General features: G+C 48.0%; 1 protein-coding gene across 1 annotated transcript in view; it reads left to right on the top strand.

Annotated features, from left to right (window-relative positions):
* The window catches only part of SIGLEC1 (sialic acid binding Ig like lectin 1), a 72,697-nt gene extending 54,823 nt beyond the window's left edge, over positions 1–17,874 (top strand). Inside the window, exons 18-22 of the mRNA XM_067468422.1 lie at positions 1,441–1,695; positions 5,264–5,566; positions 9,933–10,041; positions 12,921–13,065; positions 16,989–17,874. Coding sequence (XP_067324523.1) covers positions 1,441–1,695; positions 5,264–5,566; positions 9,933–10,041; positions 12,921–13,065; positions 16,989–17,159 — 983 coding nt within the window. The 3' untranslated portion in view covers positions 17,160–17,874. The remainder of the gene's footprint in view (positions 1–1,440; positions 1,696–5,263; positions 5,567–9,932; positions 10,042–12,920; positions 13,066–16,988) is intronic.
* Positions 17,875–22,601: the final 4,727 nt, after the last annotated feature.

Here is a 22,601-nt window from a genome sequence, read left to right as displayed (position 1 = left end):
GAAGCGATAACAAACCATTCTGGAGCAACTTAAAAACGAAATGAATTTTTCAATTCGTTTCGTAAATGCTTCGTATTTCGTTATGTATTCGTTTCGTTATTGGTTTGAGGTCGTTTCGTTATTATTTCCGCATGTCTGGGGCAAGTTTTATAGTTGTTTTTTGTTTAATTAGTGAAAAAAAATTATAATATCACACCAACAGTCAACAACAGAGGGAGAGGGAAGCTTCAGAAGTTTTTTTAGCGTATTGTGCGATCGCGGCCGCCATTAACGAATCGATTCGTTATTGTTTCGTTATTGTTTTGTAATTTTTTTTACCATTTATGAAATTTCGTAAATATCGAACTTTTTTTAAGGAAAATTTCGGAATTCTTTTAAATATCGAAACGCAAAAACCCCCAAAAAACGAATCGATTTTAGAAACAAATTTTTCCGTTGTTACCCAGGCCTAATAAGTATGCAACTGATAAAAAGAGACGTTTCTTCTGGAAGGAAGCAACAAGGAACGGAAACATTTTTTCCCCATTGCAAGGAAACCTTTGCAAAACTATACACATTTGGGGGCCTTTTCACAAATTGGGACTTACAAAAATTAATGCATGATGGTTTGGCATAGAAATCAGCATTTGTCTACACTGGAGTCAATATTTCCTATGTAACAAATGTCTCGGTTGGAATATTGTTTCCTGGACCAAAAATGCCATTTTCTGTCCTAATGTGTGATTTTGCACAGAATACTTCTCCTATTACAAATGTTTTCTGCACAGAAAACAACAAATCAAACGAATGCAATGCTGTTGTTTTTTGTTTTTGCACAGATTCAGTCACAAATTTATTTATTTATTACTTATTTACCGTATTTGTATCCCGCCTTTCTCAGCCAATCGGTGACTCAAGGTGGTTTCCAACAAATCAGTACACATAAAACATAATATAGATAAAAAAAACATTAAACAGTATAAGACATCCAAAAGCAATAAAAGCAACATCATCAGCGTCTCATTATTCTCAAGCAATGCCCAGTTCCATTGTCAGGTCATTCAATTTCCTATATTAGCTACTCTGTATTTCTAAAAGCTTGCTCGAATAGCCACGTTTTAGGCACATCTAATCACCTCTCAACAAAAGATTCTCCCAGGCACTGCCAAGCCATCAAATGCTAATTAAGGACGTCAGTTGAAACATTCACACCTAGCTCCAGCAGACAAGAGTCCTTTGTTCCACGGATATATAAACCCTTTTTCCTAGTTCCAACAGACCTCACTACCTCTGAGGATGCTTGCCATAGATGCAGGCAAAACGTCAGGAGAAAATGCCTCTAGAACATAGCCATATAGCCCGGAAAAACCTACAACATCCTCATCGTTGTTGTCGTCATCCTAATCTGTTCTATTCTATGAGACTGGCATCTGTATCACGCTGCTCTCTCTCTCTCCTCAGGCGCAAGGGTGGCCCTTGATCCGGGGCCAGATGCCCAGGAAGGCGCCTCGGCCACCTTGACCTGTGCAGTGTCCAGCCGGGCCTCGGGGGACATGAACTACACCTGGTACAGGAACGGGAAGCACGTGCGCCAGGGACCCGATCCACAGCTTCTCCTGGGCCGCGTGGCCAGAGCGGATGCCGGCTCCTACCAGTGCCAGGCGGAGGGTGCTGCTGGACAAGTGACCTCTCCCTTGGTCAGCCTGAACGTGCTCTGTGAGTGCAAAGGGATCTGCGAGAAAGGGATCTGCATCACGCAGGCACCCCCAAACTCCGGCCCTCCAGCTCTTTGGGCCTCCAACTCCCAGGATTCCTGTTGCACTCTAAGCTAGAAAACCCTCTGACTTCAAACACCACATAGCTAAGTAAAATGCAAGCAGTTTATTGAAGATAATTAAAAGCTGTAGCAATAAAAAGCAATCCACAGTAAAAGGTGAATCCCAATAGGTAGAGAAGGCAGATAGGAACAGATAATCCAGGAACTTAGTCCATAAGAGTCCATGAAAACAAATACTGGAACTTCCAAGGCAAAAACTCCCAAGTACTTGAGCATAAATCAAACAAAGCACTTCCACATGAAATAACAAGGCACTGAATTCAGGAATCTCTCCAAGGCAAGGCATCCAGGAACCTAAGATGAGATCTTGACCTAATTCCAATGTTGCTTCGTCTGGCTACAGATTCTATACTTGGCACTTTTATCCCTCTAATTTCCCAAGTGGCCAGAAATGGGTTTCTTCTCAGCCTTGAATCAGCTATCAGTCTCTCCTGCAATCTGGCAGAGCACCTGAGAGCCTGGTGTGTTTTTCTGTGCTGACTGAAAGCATTTCTCCTATCTACTGGCTCATTAATTTCTGCAGCTGGACCAGGCATTGAGCCTTTCTCAGGCTCAAGGCCTTGGGAATCCTCTGGTAGCTATTCAGGCCCAGGGAACAGACCATCATCCCCAAACCCTTCAGGAACCCTCCCATCAGAAGAGTCACTTTGAACAGGAATTGTCATTCTCTGCATCTAGAGCAACCTCATCATTAGACACATGAACCTCATTGTCATTCCCATCATGCAGAGTACCTTGATTGTTAGACACAATCACAAGCTAAACTCATAGAATCATAGAGCTGGAAGAGACCTCATGGGCCATCCAGTCCAACCCCCTGCCAAGAAGCAGGAATATTGCATTCAAAGCACCCCTGACAGATGGCCATCCAGCCTCTTTTTAAAGGCTTCCAAAGAAGGAGCCTCCACCACACTCCGGGGCAGAGAGTTCCACTGCTGAACGGCTCTCCCAGTCAGGAAGTTCTTCCTCATGTTCAGATGGAATCTCCTCTCTTGTAGTTTGAAGCCATTGTTCCATTGCGTCCTAGTCTCCAGGGAAGCAGAAAACAAGCTTGCTCCCTCCTCCCACTCCAACAATTCCTGGCCATCAAACAAGCTGGCAATAGGGGTTTCTGGAAGTTGGAGTCCAAAAGAGCTGGAGGACTGCAGCTTGAGGATGCCGGGCTCAATTGATTTAGTTCTAGCCAAGATTCACAAGTGTATGGAAGCAACGAGTGGGAATTGGGTGGCATCCTAAATGTTTTTGGAGCCCCAGTTCTGTTGAGGTGGGATATGTGCATGATTTATAGTTTCCCAAGCACATCCTCCCTGGAAACAGTGTGCACTGGACTGAATGTCTCAGAAGCGAGCAGAAACACAAATACCGCAGAGTGCTGATCTGCAGAGTCAAACAGCACTGCCTAACCTTGTGCTGCTCACTCTTTAGAAAAAATTCATTGGTTCAGTTTTCATTCAAGCTCAGGAGGCTTTTAGTCTTGACACTTTGCTCGATATCGAATCCTAGAATCCTAGAGTTGGAAGAGTCCTCTTTGACCATCACCCAGTCCAGCCCCATTCTGCCAAGAAGCAGGACAATCGTTCAAAGCTACCCCAACAGATGCCCATCCAGCCTCTGTTTAAAAGCCTCCACCACACTACGGGGCTGAGAGTTCCACTGCTGAACAGCTCTCCTCACCGTCAGGAAGTTCTTCCTAATGTTCAGGTGGAATCTCCTCTCTTGGAGTTTGAAGCCATTGTTCCATTGCGTCCTAGTCTCCAGGGAAGCAGAAAACAAGCTTGCTCCCTCCTCCTCCCTGTGGCTTCCTCTCACATATTTATACATGGCTATCATATCCCCTCTCAGCCTTCTCTTCTTCAGGCTAAACATTTATTTATTTATTTATTTATTTATTTCGTGTACGTCTACCCCGCCCTTCCCAACCCCCTAAGGGGGACTCAGGGCAGCTTACAAAAGGCACAATTCGATGCCCAACAGTTCACAAAATACAATATACAAAATACAGTATAACAACAACAATTATAACTAGTTAAAACAATCAAATTAATACAATAGCAGCAATGCCCAGCTCTTTAAGCAGCTCCTCATAGGGCTTGTTCTCCAGACCCTTGATCATTTTAGTCACCCTCCTCTAGACACATTCCAGCTTGTCAATATCTCTCTTGAATTGTGGTGCCCAGAATTGGACACAGTGTGATTCCAGGTGTGGCCTGACCAAGACAGGATAGAGGGGTACAGATATGCACACACAGATCAGGACCCCCTGATTCACAGTCAGTCAGTGGCATATACAGTGATATGCTCACAATGCAGGCGACAGACACATTCAGTGAAACGCACAGGCAAGCGACGTTGGCAAGAGATGCATGGCAGGAGAAAGAACAAGCATTTAGTGCCGCCTTTTATACCCACTGCTTGTTGGTCATCAGCCAGGGACACAATGAATGGTGCAACCCTTTGTCACGACTGTCCCATGGTCAACACTCAGCCTTTTCAGCATGCCCCTTAGGTGAGACATCACTAGCCACTTCATCATTCTGCAGGCATGTGACCACATGTCCATCAGAACTGTATTTTGCACAATAGGATCCCTTTTCTATCTAGAAAGGTCCCCACATAACTAGATCTGCTAGCACCGGGATTGTGGCGCAGCTGGCTGAGTGTCGGCTGCATTAAGATCACTCTGACCAAAAGGTCATGAGTTCGAAGCTAGCCCGGATTAGAGTGGGTTTCCAACCAATTGTGTAGCCTGTTGTCGACCTTTGCAACCCAAAAGACAGTTGCATCTGTCAAGTAGGAAAATTAGGGACCACCTTAAAGTGTGGGGAGGCTAAATTAACTGATTTATGAGGACATAAAGAAGACTCCAGCAAAGCATTCCAGCGGGGAAGCATGCGGGGAATGCGGAAATGCATCATCAGCATCGCAGATGGACGATGAAAGCGACAGCTCCCCTGGCGGCCAGAAAAAAAGTTAAATAGCCTCTGTGTATGTCTGTATATGTTTGTATGTCAAAAATTGGCATTGAATGTTTGCCATATATGTGTACACTGTAATCCGCCCTGAGTCCCCTGCGGGGTGAGGAGAAGGGCAGAATAGAAATGCTGTAAATAATAAATAATAAAGGCTGCTGCCCATTTCAGGAGCTGCCCAGCCCAACCGGTTTGCCAGGCCAGAGAGCAATGCCAGTCTAACATCTCTTGGAGGGGAGAGGACCATCTGCTGGGAATGCTGCCTTTCCTTTATGGCAGAACGGGGTTGGACTGGATGCTCCTTGGGGACCCCTTCCAACTCTTGGGTTCTGTGCTTCTAACCGGGAATGCCCAGTTAAAGCCTTTCTGAGTGGCAGCTGTTCTAAGCACCCTGCACAGGAGAGCCCACCTCTCTTTGCAGGAGTGACTGCACCTACCGAGCTAATGCTTTGCCCCAATTCTGCCCTTTGACCCCCAGATCCACCCGACAGCCCCTCCCTGGGCGCCTACCTGGACAACCAAGAGGGGAAGGTGGGCATCATTTCCTGCCAAGTGGACAGCCACCCGCGCTCCTGGCTGGCCCTCTACAAAGGAGGACGGCTGCTGGCCAGCACCAACGGCTCCCAGTCGTCAGCCGGACGCCGCTTTGTGCCCTTCCCATCCTATAATAGCCTCCGGGTGGAGATTCAAGACGTTGTGGCGGGGGATTCTGGGAGTTACGTCTGCCAGGTTGGCAACCAGTTTGGCGAAGCAACTGGCACCATTGACTTCAGTGCAGAGAGTGAGTACGACTCAGAGGAAAGAAAGGGGCGTCTGTGCTGTCGCACGCTAAGCCTGAAATAATGTCTGTTTACAGGACATGCTCTCTGTATTGCCCAATGGGAAGCCGGGGTGCCTCAGCTGAAGGGCCCCTTGGATTTCCCAACACAAAGTTCTATTGAGGCGCAAAATAAGTTCGACAAAGTTCTTTATTTGGGCTTAAATCTTCAAACAAATGAGTTAAATGCTATATTTATTTATTTATTTAAAAGTTTTGTATACTGGCCTTCTCACCTCTCTTGAGGGACTCAGACTGGTTTCCAACCATAATATCACATACAATCCATAAAACATCATAATTCATATTACAGTAAAACATTAAAACAGCCATTACAATCAATAACTACAATGGTCAGTCGTCACACTAACTCGTTGTTCATCATCCTCCATCCATATCTGGCTCACTCATCGAATGCCTGTCTCCATAACCAGGTCTTCACCTGTTTCCTAAATGTCAGGATAGACGGGGTGGTTCTGATCTCCAGTGGGAGAGAGTTCCAGAGTCGAGGGGCCACCACCGAGAAGGCCCTGTCCCTCGTCCCCACCAGACGCGCTTGCGAGGCCGGTGGGACTGAGAGCAGGGCCTCTCCAGACGATCTTAATCATCTTGATGGTTCATAGGGGAGAACACGTTCGGAGAGGTAAACAGGGCCGGAGTCGTTTAGGGCTTTATAGGTTAACACCAGCATTTGAATTGTGCTCGGAAGCTAATTGGCAGCCAGTGGAGCTGGCGCAACAGAGGAGTTGTGTGCTCCCTGAGTGCCGCTCCTGTTAGCAACCTTGCTGCCGAGCACTGGACCATTTGAAGCTTCCGAGCAGTCTTCAAGGGCAACCCCACGTAGAGAGCGTTGCAGTAGTCTAAGCTGATGTAACCAGAGCATGGACCACCGTGGCCAAGTCAGACTTCCCAAAATAAGTTCAACAAAGTTCTTTCTTTGGACTTAAATCTTCAAACAAATGAATTAAATGCTTTATAACCTTGGAAAACCGGTAGCTTCCTCAATCTGCTATCAAGGGCAGGCAACTGGTGGTAAACTGTTCCTTTCTTCCTCCCTGGGCAATCTCTCTTTACCTTGCTGGCGTGAGGCCCCTACTCCTGGTTCCAAGCTGCTTTATGGATTGCCCGAGTGGTCCCTTACCAGGCAAGGTTGCTGTAGAACTGCCAAGCTGAAAAGGTGTCCCTTAGATTACTCCACGAAGGCTGTAGGAACGGTCCCGTTGCCCAGCAAAGGCTGGCTGTATTCCTCCAGCAAAAGCTGTGGAACTATCCCTTTCCTCCCCCTGTTCTGGTGCAGCTGTACCAGGAGCTCCAACTCTATTTGCCTTGTATTAAGTGTTTGCTTGCACTCCAAGGCTTGGGATTTTGCAGAAGGGTGGCTTCCTGTTAAAGTTTGCAGTTATAGGGCAGGCCACCTGTTCATCATCATTAGGTTCTCTAGTCCCGCCCCCTTTTGGGTTTAGAGAAGGGAAGGGAGCTATTTCTAGTCAGTCACACACAAGGAAGCTAGTCTATAGGACGCAGACAGCTCGTCCCGTAGGAAAAGCTTCATTCCTCAAGACCATCTGGGGACCATCCGGGGACCATCCGGGGACCATCCGGGGACCATCCGGGGATTATCCAGGGAAACAGGAACAGAAGGAAAGGATCCCAAAGACTCTGGTTGAGAGCTCACAGCCTCTCAGCCTCACAGCACCAGAGGGGAAAACAGCCCTGAAGTTCCCACAGGACAGCATTACAGAACCACGGAATTCCAGCTGAAGTATCTCCAAGCCTTGGCTGGTAGGTTTACTCGATGTCCAGACGCATTTGGGATCAGTAGTAAGACCCAGACCAGTGAGGCCCAGATGATAGACAGCCTGGGAGAGATTATAAAGGGTTCTTCCTCATGCTGAGAAAGTACAGTTAATCCAAGTCAGTGCCAGTGTCTTAAAGACTAGAATAAGAAAGCCTTGAAGTAGGTTCTTGTGGGTTTTTTCAGGCTATAGAGCCATGTTCTAGAGGCATTTCTCCTGACGTTTCGCCTGCATCTATGGCAAGCATCCTCAGAGGTAGTGAGGTCTGTTGGAAGTAGGACAATGGGTTGATATATCTGTGGAATGGCTGGGGTGGGGCAAGGAGCTCTTCCCTGCTGGAGCTAGGTGTGAATGTTTAGCTGATCACCTTCATTAGCATTTGAAGCCTGCCTGAGCCTGGGAAAATCTGTTGCTGGGAGGTGTTAATCTGTGCCTGGTTTTTTCCTCTCTGTTGTTTAGCTGTTATAATTTTAGAGTTTTTTAATACTGGTAGCCAGTATTAAAAACACCTCCCAGCAACAGATTTTCCCAGGCTCAGGCAGGCCTTCAAATGCTAATGAAGGTGATCAGCTAAACATTCACACCTAACTGCAGCAGGGAAGAGCTCCTTGCCCCACCCCAGCCATTCCACAGATATATAAACCCATTTTTCCTACTTCCAACAGACCTCACAACCTCTGAGGATGCTTGCCATAGATGCAGGCGAAACGTCAGGAGAAATGCCTCTAGAACATGGCTCTATAGCCCGAAAAAACCCACAAGAACCTAGTGATTCCAGCCATGAAAGCCTTCGACAATACAAGCCTTGGTTTGAAGAGTTGTTATTTGTTCCTTAATAAAGACTTTGTTGTACCACTAAAGACCCTAAAGACTACTACTTCAGGAATTCCCTAAGAATCTCTCTTTGAGGCACCCCGGCTTCCCACTGGGTTAAAGTATATGTCCTATAGAAGAAAGACAATTTGTTCAGACCCAGTGTGCGACAGAACACCCCCAGCAGAGCTGTGAGGAGTGAAGCCTTTGTGCAGGTGGGAAAGAGAAGCCCACACGTCCTGCTGTTAGGCTCCAAACAGTGAGACTGAACAAAAGTCCTCCTTTGCTTCCAAAACCCTGGGGAAAGGGGTGGGTCTAAAGACTAACGATGATAGCCAGGTTGCTGGCCCTATGACTGCAGCCTGGGGAAGCTACCCGATTGCAAAATGCGTGGCTAAATAAATTCATACAAACTAGCAGTGCAAGAAAAAGAAATTCAAATCTCATCCTTCTGCATTGGGGGGGGGGGGTCTCTTGAAAGAATCCCCACAAGAAGGAGGTGCAGCAGAAGGACATGATCACATAAGGAAGAGTGGCGCATTGAATTCATTGATGTGGCTTTTGTAGGAACGTTCTTGCGCTCAACCTTGAGTGAGGAAAGCTCCAAGTCTCTCTGTAATCGGGAGGATCCTGGTTAGGAGAACACACAAGCCAACAGCAGAGTTGTTCCTTCCAAATCAGGAAGGCTTTTCTCTTGAAGTTTCAGGAGCAAAAATACACACAGGTCTATACAAATCACAGTTTCTCCTTACCTTACTATCAGCCTTTTCTCCATTATAGTCCCACATAGATCTCTCTTTCTTGCTCTCAAAGCCCATCAATGATCAGCAACACACCAACACTGAGATTGTGGTACAGCTGGCTGAGTGTCAGCTGCATTAAGATCACTCTGACCAAAAGGTCATGAGTTCGAAGCCAGCCCGGGTTGGAGTGGGTTTCCAACCAATTGTGTGTATCCTGTTGTCGACCTTTGCAACCCAAAAGACAGTTGCATCTGTCAAGTAGGAAAATTAGGTACTACCTTTAAAAAGTGTGGGGAGGCTAAATTAACTGATTTATGGGGCCATAAAGAAGACTCCAACAAAGCATTCCAGCGGGGAAGCATGCGGGGAATGCGGAAATGCATCATCAGCGTCGCAGATGGACGATGAAAGCGACAGCTCCCCTGGTGGCCAGAAAAAAAGTGAAATAGCCTCTGTATATGTTTGTATGTCAAAAATTGGCATTGAATGTTTGCTATATATGTGTACACTGTAATCCGCCCTGAGTCTCCTGCCGGGTGAGAAGGGCGGAATAGAAAAGCTGTAAATAATAATAAATAATAATAACAACATCAACCCACTAAAATACAACATATTGGCTGCTCTACAAAACCCAGCCAATCACTTATTGTGTTGCATCCTCCCTGATGCTTAGACAGACACTAACTCACTCATGGCCTTGCATCGTACATGCAAACTCGCTGTCTCATCCTGACCTAGCAGTTAGCCATCAGGATGATGCCATTCCTGCAAATGAGTCGAGATTCAAGCACAATGCCAACCAGATCCTGCTGCAATTGCGCGTTCCCAGCCTGCTGTGATAAAGCCCAGGGTGGCTACTATTCCCTGATGGCTGGGGATACTGGGAGTTGCAGTCCTGGGGATCCCAACTTGGTCTCATGGCTCTGGCCTCAGTCTTCCTTCCCACGGAAGTCACTGTCTTTTCCTCTTCGCCTGCAGCGCTTTCCCAGCTCCGCTTGTTCCAGATCCTGGCCGGACTCTTCGTGGCCTTGGTATGCGTGGCTCTTTTTTCCGGCCTGGTCTTTGCGGTGATAAAGAACTGGCACCGGTAAGTCTCCGCTGAAGATTCACCCCTGGCCTTGCAGTGGGGTGGACTAGATGACCCCTTGGGGACCCTTCCAAGTCAACATAGAATCCTAGAATCCTAGAGTTGGAAGAGACCTCCTGGGCCATCATCCAGTCCAACCCCATTCTGCCAAGAAGCAAGAACATTGCATTCAAATCACCCCTGACAGATGGCCATCCAGCCTCTGCTTAAAAGCTTCCAAAGAAGGAGCCTCCACCACACTCCCTCCGGGGCAGAGAGTTCCACTGCTGAACGGCTCTCACAGTCAGGAAGTTCTTCCTCGTGTTCAGATGGAATCTCCTCTCTTGTAGTTTGAAGCCATGGCTCCATTGCGTCCTAGTCTCCAGGGAAGCAGAAAACAAGCTTGCTCCCTCCTCCTCCCTGTGGCTTCCTCTCACATATTGATACATGGCTATCATGTCTCCTCTCAGCCTTGAACCTATACTCCGAAAGCACATCCACACGGTGGAACTGAAGCAGGTTGGTGCCACTTGAACTGCTACAGCTCAACGCTATGGAATCCTGGGAAGATAAAGCTTTAAGGTCTTGAGTCTTCTGTACCAAAAAGTGCGACTGCCTCATTAACTTCCAGGATCCTATAGCACTGAGTTATGACAGTTCAAGTGGGGTGAATCTGTGTTAAGTATACAGTATGGACGCGCCCTGAGAAAGGATCTGTGAGACCCTCTTCCCCACTGAATGGTCCTGGTTGAGTCTACTCCATTCCCTTGATGGAGCCTCATTACTCTCTCTTGAGGAACCTCACCCTTCTGAGATATCCATAAGTTCTGATAGTCCTAAACACAGAAGACGTGCTGGGTCGCTGAGGCTATTGTGGCCAAATGCAGTCTCTTCACTCCAGGAAACAAGCAAGACAATATGGCCTTCCTTGGGTCAACCCAGAAGCACAAATGTTTGGTTCCTGCCTGCATTGAGATCCCTCTGGAGCCTTGGTCCACACACTTTGGCCCTCTCGTGCAAGAGTCCTCAAGCTTCTTGTGCAGAGGGACAGTTCATGATCCTTCAGGCCATTGGGGAGCCAGACTATAGTTTCTGTTGTTGTCGTTGTTGTGTGCCTTCAAGTCATTTCAGACTTAGGGCAGCTCTCGGGTGACCCCCTCACAGAGTTTTCTTGTCAAGATTTATTCAAAAGGGATCGGCCTTTCCTCCTTCCCTCTTTTTCCTCCTTCCCTTTCTTTCTCCCTTTTCTACTTCCCATTCTTTTCCCTCCTTCCTTTTCTTTCCCCCTTTTCTTCTTTTCTCTCTTTCCTACCTATCCTTCTGTCTTCCCATCCTTCCCTGTTTCCTACCTACCTACCCTTCTTTCCTCTCTGTTTCCTTCTTTCTTCCCTTTTCTCCTTTTTTCTCTTTCCTACCTATCTTCCTGTCCTTACCACTCTGTTTCCTACCTACTTACCTACCTACCTCCCTTCCTTTCCTCCTTTCCTCTTTTTCTCCTGCTTCCCTTTCTTTCTCCTTCCCTCTCTTTTTCCTACCAAACTTTCTTCCTTCCCTTCCTTTCCTCTCTGTTTCCTTCTTTCCTCCCTTTCCTCCTTTTTTCTCTTTCCTACCTATCTTTCTGACTTCCTGTCCTTACCTCTCTGTTTCCTACCTACTTACCTACCTACCTCCCTTCCTTTCCTCCTTCCCTTGTTCTCTCCTGCTTCCCTTTCTTTTCCCTTTCCACTCTTTTTCCTACCTACCTTTCTTCCTTCCCTTCCTTTCCTCTCTGTTTCCTTCTTTCCTCCCTTTCCTCCTTTTTTCTCTTTCCTACCTATCTTTCTGACTTCCTGTCCTTACCTCTCTGCTCCCTACCTACTTACCTACCTCCCTTCCTTTCCTCCTTCTCTTGTTCTCTCCTCCTTCCCTTTCTTTCCCCTTCCCTCTCTTTTTCCTACCTAACTTTCTTCCTTCCCTTCCTTTCCTCTCTGTTCCCTCCCTTTTCTCCTTTTTTCTCTTTCCTACCTATCTTCCTGTCGTTACCTCTCTGCTTCCTACCTACCTACCTCCCTTCCTTTCCTCCTTCCCTTGTTCTCTCATAGAATCATAGAATCAAAGAGTTGGAAGAGACCTCATGGGGCATCCAGTCCAACCCCCTTCTGCCAAGAAGCAGGAATATTGCATTCAAATCAACCCTGACAAATGGCCATCCAGACTCTGCTTAAAAGCTTCCAAAGAAGGAGCCTCCACCACATTCCGGGGCAGAGAGTTCCACTGCTGATCGGCTCTCACAGTCAGGAAGTTCTTCCTCATGTTCAGGTGGAATCTCCTCTCTTGTAGTTTGAAGCCACTGTTCCGTGTCCTCGTCTCCAGGGAAGCAGAAAACAAGCTTGCTCCCTCCTCCTCCCTGTGGCTTCCTCTCACATATTTATACATGGCTCTCATCATGTCTCCTCTCAGTCTTCTCTTCTTCAGGCTAAACATGCCCAGTTCCCTAAGCCGCTCCTCATAGGGCTTGTTCTCCAGACCCTTGATCATTTTAGTCGCCCTCTTTCTCTGGACACATTCCAGCTTGTCAATATCTCTCTTGAATTGTGGTGCCCAGAACTGGACACAATATTCCAGGTAAAGTGGTCGAACCAAAGCAGAATAGAGGGGTAGCATTACTTCCTTAGATCTGGACACTAGGCTCCTCTTGATGCAGGCCAAAATCCCATTGGCTTTTTTTGCCGCCACATCACATTCCTGGCTCATGTTTAACTTCCTGTCCACGAGGACTCCAAGATCTTTTCCACATGTACTGCTCTCGAGCCAGGCCTCATTGTCCCCCATTCTGTCTCTTTGCATTTCGTTTTTTCTGCCTAAGTGGAGCATCTTGCATTTGTCCCTGTTGAACTTCCAATGCTTCTTGTGTTTTGCAGGATGATCAAGGGCTTCTCGGGATGGAAGGGGTGGCAGCGCAAGAGCCCCAAAGCGGTGGAGACAGAGGTGGAGGAGAAGGAAGAGAAGGAGAATGAAGAGGAGGAGAAGGAAGAGGAGAAGAAGGAAGAGGAGGAGACTGTCCAGGTGCAAAGAGCCCCTGCCCCCCAGAGCTGGAAGCCCCCCTTCTTGCAGGAGTCCTTGGGTGCAGCCACACTGCATGCACTTAGCGCAGTTGGGTGCCTGTCTATCTGTCATGGCTCAGTGCTCTGGGTTCATGGGGTTTGTAGTTTGGTGAGTTTAGAATGAAGCAGAGGGTGCTGTGCTTTTAATTGTTTTCTATGGTTTTAGGTTATTTTAACTATTTAGCCATTTCTTCTTCAGTATTTATTTGTCGTGTCAGATCAACCAGTCAATTATATTACATTTCTAACAGAACAAAGCAAACAAACAGATAAAATACAGCATTTGTGAGTTTGGTAGTTGGTTAAATGTCCTTTGCCCAGTATCTGGCCACTTGGAGTACTTCTGGTGTTGCTGCAAGAAGGTCCTCCCTTGTGCATGTGGCAAGGCTCAGGTTGCATTGCAGCAGGTGGTCAGTGGTTTGCTCCTCTCCACACTCGCATGTCGAGGATTCCACATTGTGGCCCCATTTCTGAAGGTTGGCTCTGCATCTCGTGGTGCCAGAGCGCAGTCTGTTCAGCGTCTTCCAAGTCGCCCAGTCTTCTCTGTGCCCAGGGGGGAGTCTCTCATCTGGTATCACCCATAGATTGAGGTTCTGGGTTTGAGCCTGCCACTTTTGGACTCTTGCTTGCTGAGTTGTTCCAGCGAGTGTCTCTGTAGATCTTAGAAAACTATTTCTTGATTTAAGTCGTTGACGTGCTGGCTGATACCCAAACAGGGGATGAGATGGAGATGTCTCTTCCTTGGTCCTTTCACTATTGGCTGCTACTTCCTGGCGGATGTCAGGTGGTGCCATACCGGCAAGGCAGTGTAATTTCTCCAGTGGTGTGGGGCGCAGGCACCCCGTGATAATGCGGCATGTCTCATTAAGAGCCACACCCACTGTTTTAGCGTGGTGAGACGTGTTCCACACTGGGCATGCATACTCAGCAGCAGAGTAGCATAGCGCAAGGGCAGATGTCTTCACTGTGTCTGGTTGTGATCCCCAGGTTGTGCCAGTCAGCTTTCGTATGATATTGTTTCTAGCACCCACTTTTTGCTTGATGTTCAGGCAGTGCTTCTTGTAGGTTAGAGCACGGTCCAGAGTGACTCCCAGCTATTTGGATGCACTGCAATGCTCCCGTGAGATTCCTTCCCAGGAATCCCTCTTCTTCAGTGGCTTTGAAGCAGAGGCTAGATGGCCATCTGTCGGGGGTGATTTGAATGTGATTTCCCTGCTTCTTGGCAGAATGGAATTGGACTGGATGTACCACCACATCTCTTCCAACTCCAGGATTCTATGTTGTCGATTCGAAATTGTAATTTGTAGTATTTTTAGTGTTGCCAGCTGATTTGACTCTCATTTATGAGAGGAAAGCAGATATTAACAACAACAACAACAACAACAACAACAACAACAACAATGATTTTTTTTTGTGCCCACCTCTCCTCGTTGGTCCAACGGGCAGCGACCAGGTTGTTAACCGGGGCTCCTTGCAGGGAGCGGTCAACCCTCCTCTTGAAGGAGCTCCATTGGCTGCCGTTCATCTTCCGGTCCCAATTCAAGGTGCAGGTGCTTACCTACAAAGCCCTGAATGGTTTGGGACCTGCCTACCTGTGTGACCGTATTTCTGTGTACAAACCCACACGATCTCTCCGATCATCTGGAGAGGCCCTACTTGCACTCCCACTGGCATTGCAAGCGCGATTGGTGGGGATGAGAGAGAGAGCCTTCTCGGTGGTGGCCCCTCGACTCTGGAACTCTCTCCCTAAGGACATCAGGCATGCCCCAACTCTGGCAGTCTTTAGGAGGAGCCTGAGAATGTGGTTGTTTCAGTGTGCCTTCCCAGAATATTGAACCCTTAGCATTATGTCCTCCAAAAGCACTTTATACCAACTTAGGACTGCTTGTACATTTCCACCAACGCCCCTCCTCCTCCATCTTGTTCATGGCCAGCATTATTTTTTAACTTTAATTACATTTGGCCCAGCCATAGATTTTAAATGTGTATTGTGCTATTGTTCAATGTTTATGCTATTTGTGTTTGAGATTTATTTTAATTGCTTTGTCCCTAGCTTCTGCCAACCTAGCAGATCGAAAACATGCAAATGTGAGTAGATCAATAGGTACCGCTCCGGCGGGAAGGTAACGGCACTCCATGCAGTCATGCCAGTGGCCACATGACCTTGGAGGTGTCTATGGACAACGCTGGCTCTTCGGCTTAGAAATGGAGATGAGCACCACACCCCAGAGTCAGACATGACTGGACTTAATGTCAGGGGACTACCTTTACCTTTACCTAGTATTTCTATTTTGCTTCGTATTGTGGTTGTTATTGCTTGTATTGATGTGTTGTGGGCTCGGCCTCATGTAAGCCGCACCGAGTCCCTCAGGAGATGGTAGCGGAGTATAAATAAAGTATTATTATTATTATTATTCAGCATGATGATTGCCATATTGTAATACACAAAGCCAATGCGCACCCCAACTTTAGCGAGGCAACTTAGCCAAAAGAGGTGAGCATTAGATTTGAGTAAATAGGGTAATCATAGAACCATAGAATCAAAGAGTTGGAAGAGACCTCCTGGGCCATCATCCAGTCCAACCCCATTCTGCCAAGAAGCAGGAATATTGCATACAAATCACCCCTAATGCTCAGGCATTTGCACATGCGTTGTTTTTGAAGCTATCTCAGCAGGCTATCGTCCTATGATGGACATCATCCAGCCTTCTGGATGTAATTCCCAGCATCCCCTAGAACTGGGTAGTGGCAAACTTTGGCCCTCCAGGTGTTTTGGGCTTTACACCATTGCAGTCCATCGTCATCATCATTGTAGCTCTGGGCACCCATCTAATGCACACTCTAATTTTGTCAAAGTCATCAAGCCAAAAAAGGTGAGGGTTAGATTTCATAGAATCCTAGAATCAAAGAGTTGGAAGAGACCTCCTGGGCCATCCAGTCCAACCCCATTCTGCCAAGAAGCAGGAATGTTGCATTCAAATCACCCCTGACAGATGGCCAACCAGCCTCTGTTTAGAAGCCTCCATAGAAAGAGCCTCCACCACACTCCGGGGCAGAGAGTTCCACTGCTGAACGGCTCTCACAGTCAGGAAGTTCTTCCTCAGGTTCAGGTGGAATCTCCTCTCTTGTAGTTTGAAGCCATTGTTCCATTGCATCCTAGTCTCCAGGGAAGCAGAAAGGAAGCTTGCTCCCTCCTCCTCCCTGTGGCTTCTTCTCACGTATTTATACATGGCCCTCATCATATCTCCTCTCAGCCTTCTCTTCTTCAGGCTAAACATGCCCAGCCCTTAAGCCGCTCCTCATAGGGCTTGTTCTCCAGACCCTTGATCTGCTCCCTCCTCCCTGTGGCTTCCTCTCACATATTGATCCATGGCTCTCATAATATCTCAGCCTTCTCTTCTTCAGGCTAAACATGCCCAGCTCCTTAAGCCGCTCCTCATAGGGCTTGTTCTCCAGACCTTTGATCCTTTGAGTCACCCTCCTCTGGACACATTCCAACTTAGAGTCAATTATACCTCCCTTGAATTGTGGTGCCCAGAATTGGACACAATATTCCAGGTAAAGTGGTCTAACCAAAGCGGAATAGAGCATGGGGAGCAGGACTTCCCTGGATCTGGACACTAGGCTCCTATTGATGCAGGCCACAATCCCATTGGCTTTTTTTGCCGCCACATCACATTCCTGGCTCATGTTCACCTTCCTCCCCACGAGGACTCCAAGATCTTTTTCACACGTCCTGCTCTCAAGCCAGACATTGTCCCCCATTCTGTCTCTTTGCATTTCGTTTTTTCTGCCAAAGTGGAGTCTCTTGCATTTGTCCCTGTTGAACTCTGAGATTTGAGTAAAGAGAGTGTGTCTCACCATCTCGCTTGGGTCTTTCCACAGCTGAGTGACCAAACAGCAGTGAGTGACCAAATGGCAGTGAGTGACCAAACGACTGAGACCCCTCCATCCTCGAGACGCTTCTGCTGGTCTTATCGGCGGCTACTGCAGATGAAGGCAGAGACCACCCCCAAAGAAGAGGACCCCGGGCAGAATTGCACCAGCACCGTGTGAGGACTTGGAGCCAGAACCCATTGGAGGAGGACTTGGCCAACTGCGAAGGCACCCATGTTCACCTGAAAGGCACCTGTTTGGACGTGAGCCCAGCCCTGCAAGGGCCATGGACCCCGGAACAAGGTGGCCGGAGCCCCACTCCAATGAGGCTATACCATGGGGAGGAGGGAATGGCAAAATTGGACCTTCAAGTGATGGAGTTGGGTCTCCACGTGCATTATTATCAATCAGAAGTGCTCGAAATGGTCAAGTACTGACAAGAATGAAAGGGGTATCAACACTCTAGGACACTTATGGACAAAACGTGGCCCTCCAGGTGTTTTGGACTTCAACTCCCACAATTCCTAACAGCCGGTCAGCTGTTAGGAATTGTTGAAGTCCAAAACACCCGGAGGGAAGGAGGACCCAAGTTGGCCCAGGCCTGATCTATATGAAACCACTGGGCGGGGTCGTCAGGGATTTTGGAGTGTGATGACACAGATACGCAGATGACACACAACTCTACTACTCCTTTCCACCCAAATGCAAGGAAGCTCCCCAGTTCCTGGACCTCTGCTTGGTCCTTATGATGGACTGGGTGAGAGCTCCCAAGCCAAAGCTCAATCCAGACAAGACAGTGGTCCTCCTGGTCAGTTGTGGGACCAATTGGGACATAGCAGGCATGGGCAAGCTTGGGCCCTCCAGGTGTTTTGGACTTCAACTCCCACAATTCCTTACAGCCTACTGGGAGTTGGAGTTGAAGTCCAAAACACCTAGAGGGCCCAATTGTGAGAGTTGAAGTCCAAAACACCTGGAGGGCCCAATTGTGGGAGTTGAAGTCCAAAACACCTGGAGGGCCCAAGCTTGCCCATACCTGTTGTAGGATGAGTGCAGTTTGACACAAGGCACCAACACTCTTGGTCAGAAGAAGGCTAAAGTCCTTGTGGAACTACAACATGGTCCCATAGCATTCCACCAGAGCAGTTGAAGTGGAGTCAACCTGCATGAATCCTGCAGTGTAGATGCGCCGCAAGACAGTGTTTGTAGGAGAGGCCTCCCCAAAATATCAAAGGCCGCCTTCCTGTCAGCCATCTCTCGTAAGCACACTTCCTCAAGAGGAGCGCATGGAGAGGACGGTGCTCCTGTTCCAGGGCATTTTAGTAATGACCACAGGTGGGAATTGCCTTGCCTTCAAGGAAGCCAAACGAACAGCAACAGAATGAATGCCGGTGTTGAGCAGCCACCTTGCAAACACCTCCATGTTCCCCAATGAGCCCACATCATTTCCTTTCCATGTGCCCTATTTTCCACAGGTATGCGAATGTCCAGTCAATCAATACAAGGCCCACATCTGGCTGGGGAAAGGTCCTGAGTTTGGTTTAAAGCAGGCATGGGCAAACTTTGGCCCTCCAGGTGATTTGGACTCCAACTCCCACAATTCCTAACAGCCTACCTGCGCTCCTGGCAAAAAAAGTGTACTGCAACCGCTTACTTTGCGTAATGGATGAACCGCCCCTGCTAACAGCCTACTGGCTGTTAGGAATTGTGGGAGTGGAAGTCCAAAACATCTGGAGGGCCAAAATTTGCCCATGCCTGCTTTAAAGTGTGATCGCAGCACATAAAATGACTAGGATGTTTTCTCTGTCTCCCAAACAACCTGATGGGAGCATGGGATTCCTTCTGGAACTCCTATTTTGGAGAATGACACCTGAGCATTGCTCCATGTGCCAACATGGCTATCACCCTTTAACCATCCTTAAGGCCCCCATGAGGCCATGCTCAGGCCAATGTCCAGTATTCTGGCTATGGCCAACTGGGCCAAAACCAGCACCATCCTTGCTGACCCATCAAGAACATGCGCTCAACTAAGAGTCAATAATGACTGAGATCTGATATGAGGGACTCCACATGCATTATTATCCATCAGAAGTGCCATAAATGGTCAAGTGCTTTCTCTTGTTCAATTGTGCCATTTCACAAATGGATGTGAAAGCAAAGACCCGCAATTTCTGCAAGGACAGGCATCAGCGCATTGGCTGAAATTGCACATATTGCCTGCGCATTGCTATTTTCATATTTGTAAATTGTGGACTTAGCACACAAACGGTGCCATGCTGGACACTGCAAAACTGGATGCGCAAGCAAAGGAGCACAACTGCCAGTTTCAATAAGGACATTACTGGCTCGGGTTGGACATCTCGCCTGTGCATCTCTGCTTCTGCTGCGCAAACGTGTCCAACGCCTTCCATCGCATAACTCCCTTGGGTTTAAGAAACCAGCTTCCTGCATCAATGTACAGTTCATCCCATTTCAAACCATAACACACGCATCACAAATAAAGAACACAGTCAAAGAACAGGGCTTTGCAAATGGTTTAATCTCTAGGACTGTGTCCATCCGCATTATCACATCCTCTCGTGTAGATGTCCTCCAGCATTGAGCTTGTGACAAGTGAAGCGCCCTTTTATAGGTTACGTTTATGGCAAAGGGTCAACAACAACCTTTGCAACGTGAAGAGGTGAACGGTAATGCCATCCCATGTTGGTTGTGTGGCGTTGCATTCACTCACTGCCCTGGAGACTAGGACGCAATGGAGCCATGGCTTCAAGTGACAGGAAAGGAAGGAGATTCCACCTGAACATGAGGAAGACCTTCCTGACAGTGAGAGAGAGAAAGAGCTGTTCAGCAGTGGAACTCTCTGCCCCAGAGTGTGGTGGAAGCTCCTTCTTTGGAGGCTTTGAAACAAAGGCTGGGTGGACCTCTGTCAGGGGTGCTTTGAATGTGATTTTCCAGTTTCTTGGAGGAATGGGGTTGGACTCGATGGCCCACAAGGTCTCTTCCAACTCTAGGATTCTGGGATTCTATGTTCACTGCTGCCTTTGGGTTAGGAAGGCCCTGCCACGTTCCTCCTGAAACATCATCATCATCATCATCATCATTCACAAGCAATGGCTTTTCTGCATAAGAAGGGGGACCGATTTCGGATTTTCCTGTAGGGATTTTGTGATGTCCGTCTTGGAAACCACTGCGGGCGACACCAAGTGGCCAGACAGGTAATCAAGCCAAACAGGTATAAACACAAACACAAAGTTTCCTCAAAACTGACCTTGCAGGAGAGCCAGGTTTGCAGGACAGAGAGCCATTAAGTTGGAAGAGATCCCAAGGATCATAGAATGATATAGAGTGGGAGGAGACCCCAAAGGTTCTGCAGTGCAATCATATTCTTCTGTGCAGGAAAACACAGTCAAAGCTCTCCTGACAGATGGCCACCCAGCTTCTGTTTAAAATCCTCTGGAGAAGGAGACTCCCAACGGCCTTCCAGGCAGCAGCGTATTCTGCCCTCAAACAGCTTTTACCACCAGGAAAATATTTTCCTAATGTGTACAAGGAATGTATTTTCCTGCCATTGGAATGCATAGCACCATTGGGTCCCAGTCTCTGGAGGAGCGGAAAACAGGCCTTGCCCATTCATCCTCAATAGGACCTCCTTGCAGGTATGTAAACATGGCCATCGTGATGTCCTGTCTCCCAACCTTCTCTTCTGCAAGCTAAAACTCCCAAATTGCCCCTTCAGTCACCCCTCAAAGGGATTTATAGTTTCCAGGCCTTCGACCACTTTGGTGGCCCTTCTCTGGACCGCACTGTTCTTCTCCATCTCCTTGCATTGCTTTGCACAGAACTAGACACAGTCTTATTACATTAGGAAGAACTTCCCGACTGTGAGAGCCGTTCAGCAGTGGAACTCTCTGCCCTGGAGTGTGGTGGAGGCTCCTTCTATGGAAGCTTTGAAACAGAGTCTGGATGGCCATCTGTCAGGGGTGCTTTGAATGCAATATTCCTGCTTCTTGGCAGAATGGGGTTGGACTGGATGGCCAACCAGGTCTCTTCCAACTCTAGGATTCTATGGTTCTATCCCAGGTGAGGAGGTTTGACCAAAGCAGAAGAGAATGCAGCTAGGGCTTCCCTCCATCTAGACCAGGCCTGGGCCAACTTCGCCCCCCCCCCCCATGTGTTTTGGACTGCAACTCACTATTAGGAATTGTGGGAGTTGAAGTCCAAAACAGCTGGAGAGAGGGCCGAGGTTTCCCTAGGCAGGTGCAGCTTCCTTCTTGGCATCCTGGTTGCTGGCGTAGTACCCAAGCCGGCCTGTAGGTGGCAGCGTTGGCGCAGAGATGTATGTAGTAGAGATCTTCCAAGACAAGGATCCTCCTCCAAGTGTAGGCTTAGAATCCTAGAATCAAAGAGTTGGGAGAGACCTCCTGGGCCATCATCCAGTCCAACCCCATTCTGCCAAGAAGCAGGAATATTGCATTCAAAGCACCCCTGACAGATGGCCATCCAGACTCTGTTTCAAAGCTTCCAAAGAAGGAGCCTCCACCACACTCCCTCCGGGGCAGAGAGTTCCACTGCTGAACGGCTCTCCCAGTCAGGAAGTTCTTCCTCATGTTCAGGTGGAGTCTCCTCTCTTGTAGTTTGAAGCCATGGCTCCATTGCGTCCTAGTCTCCAGGGAAGCAAAGATACAGAATGGGGGATGCCTGACTGGAGAGGAGTAGGTGTGAAAAAGATGTGGACAACAAGTTAAACATGAGCCAGGAATGTGATGTGGCGGCAAAAAAAGCCAATGGGATTTTGGCCTGCATCAAGAGGAGCCTAGTGTCTAGATCCAGGGAAGTCCTGCTCCCCATGCTCTATTCCGCTCTGGTTAGACCACTTTACCTGGAGTATTGTGTCCAATTCTGGGCAACACAATTCAAGAGAGATATTGACTCTAAGCTGGAATGTGTCCAGAGGAGAGCAACTAAAATGATAAAAGGTCCGGAGAACGAGCCCTATGAGGAGCGGCTTAAGGAGCTGGACATGTTTAGCCTGAAGAAGAGAAGGATGAGAGGAGATATGATGAGGGCCAGGTATAAGCATGTGAGAGGAAGCCACAGGGAGGAGGAGGGAGCCAACTAATATCAGCCTCAGTGTGAATACTTTTGTGGCAAAAGTGTTATTCAAGTCGGCTTTTTATCAGCCTCTAAGAAAACTAGAGTAACACAGAGTGTGTTACTGAACAAACTCGCAATAGTGCCTCAGCCTCTTCTTTAGTAATATGGTGGCAGCGGAAACCTTTTAAAGAATTCTTTTAACCTTGGGAAGTACCTTGGGAAGTCTGACTTGGCCACAATGGTCCACGCTCTGGTTACATCCCGTTTAGACTACTGCAATGCTCTCTACGTGAGGTTGCCTCTGAAGACTTCAATCAGTCCAACGAGTGGCAGCCAGATTGCTAACAGGAGCAGGTACAGAGACCATATGACCCCTCTGTTACGCCAGCTCCACTGGCTGCCAATTAGCTTCCGTGCACAATTCAAAGTGCTGGTTTTGACCTATAAAGCCAGTTTACCTGTCCGAACGGATTCTCCCCTATGAACCATCAAGGCTATTAAGATCTTCCGGGGAGGGCTGCTCTCAGTCCC

The sequence above is a fragment of the Anolis sagrei genome, chromosome 5, assembly GCF_037176765.1.
Source record: "Anolis sagrei isolate rAnoSag1 chromosome 5, rAnoSag1.mat, whole genome shotgun sequence".
Classification (NCBI taxonomy): Eukaryota; Metazoa; Chordata; class Lepidosauria; order Squamata; family Dactyloidae; genus Anolis; species Anolis sagrei.
This window is presented reverse-complemented; position numbering and strand designations above follow the sequence as displayed.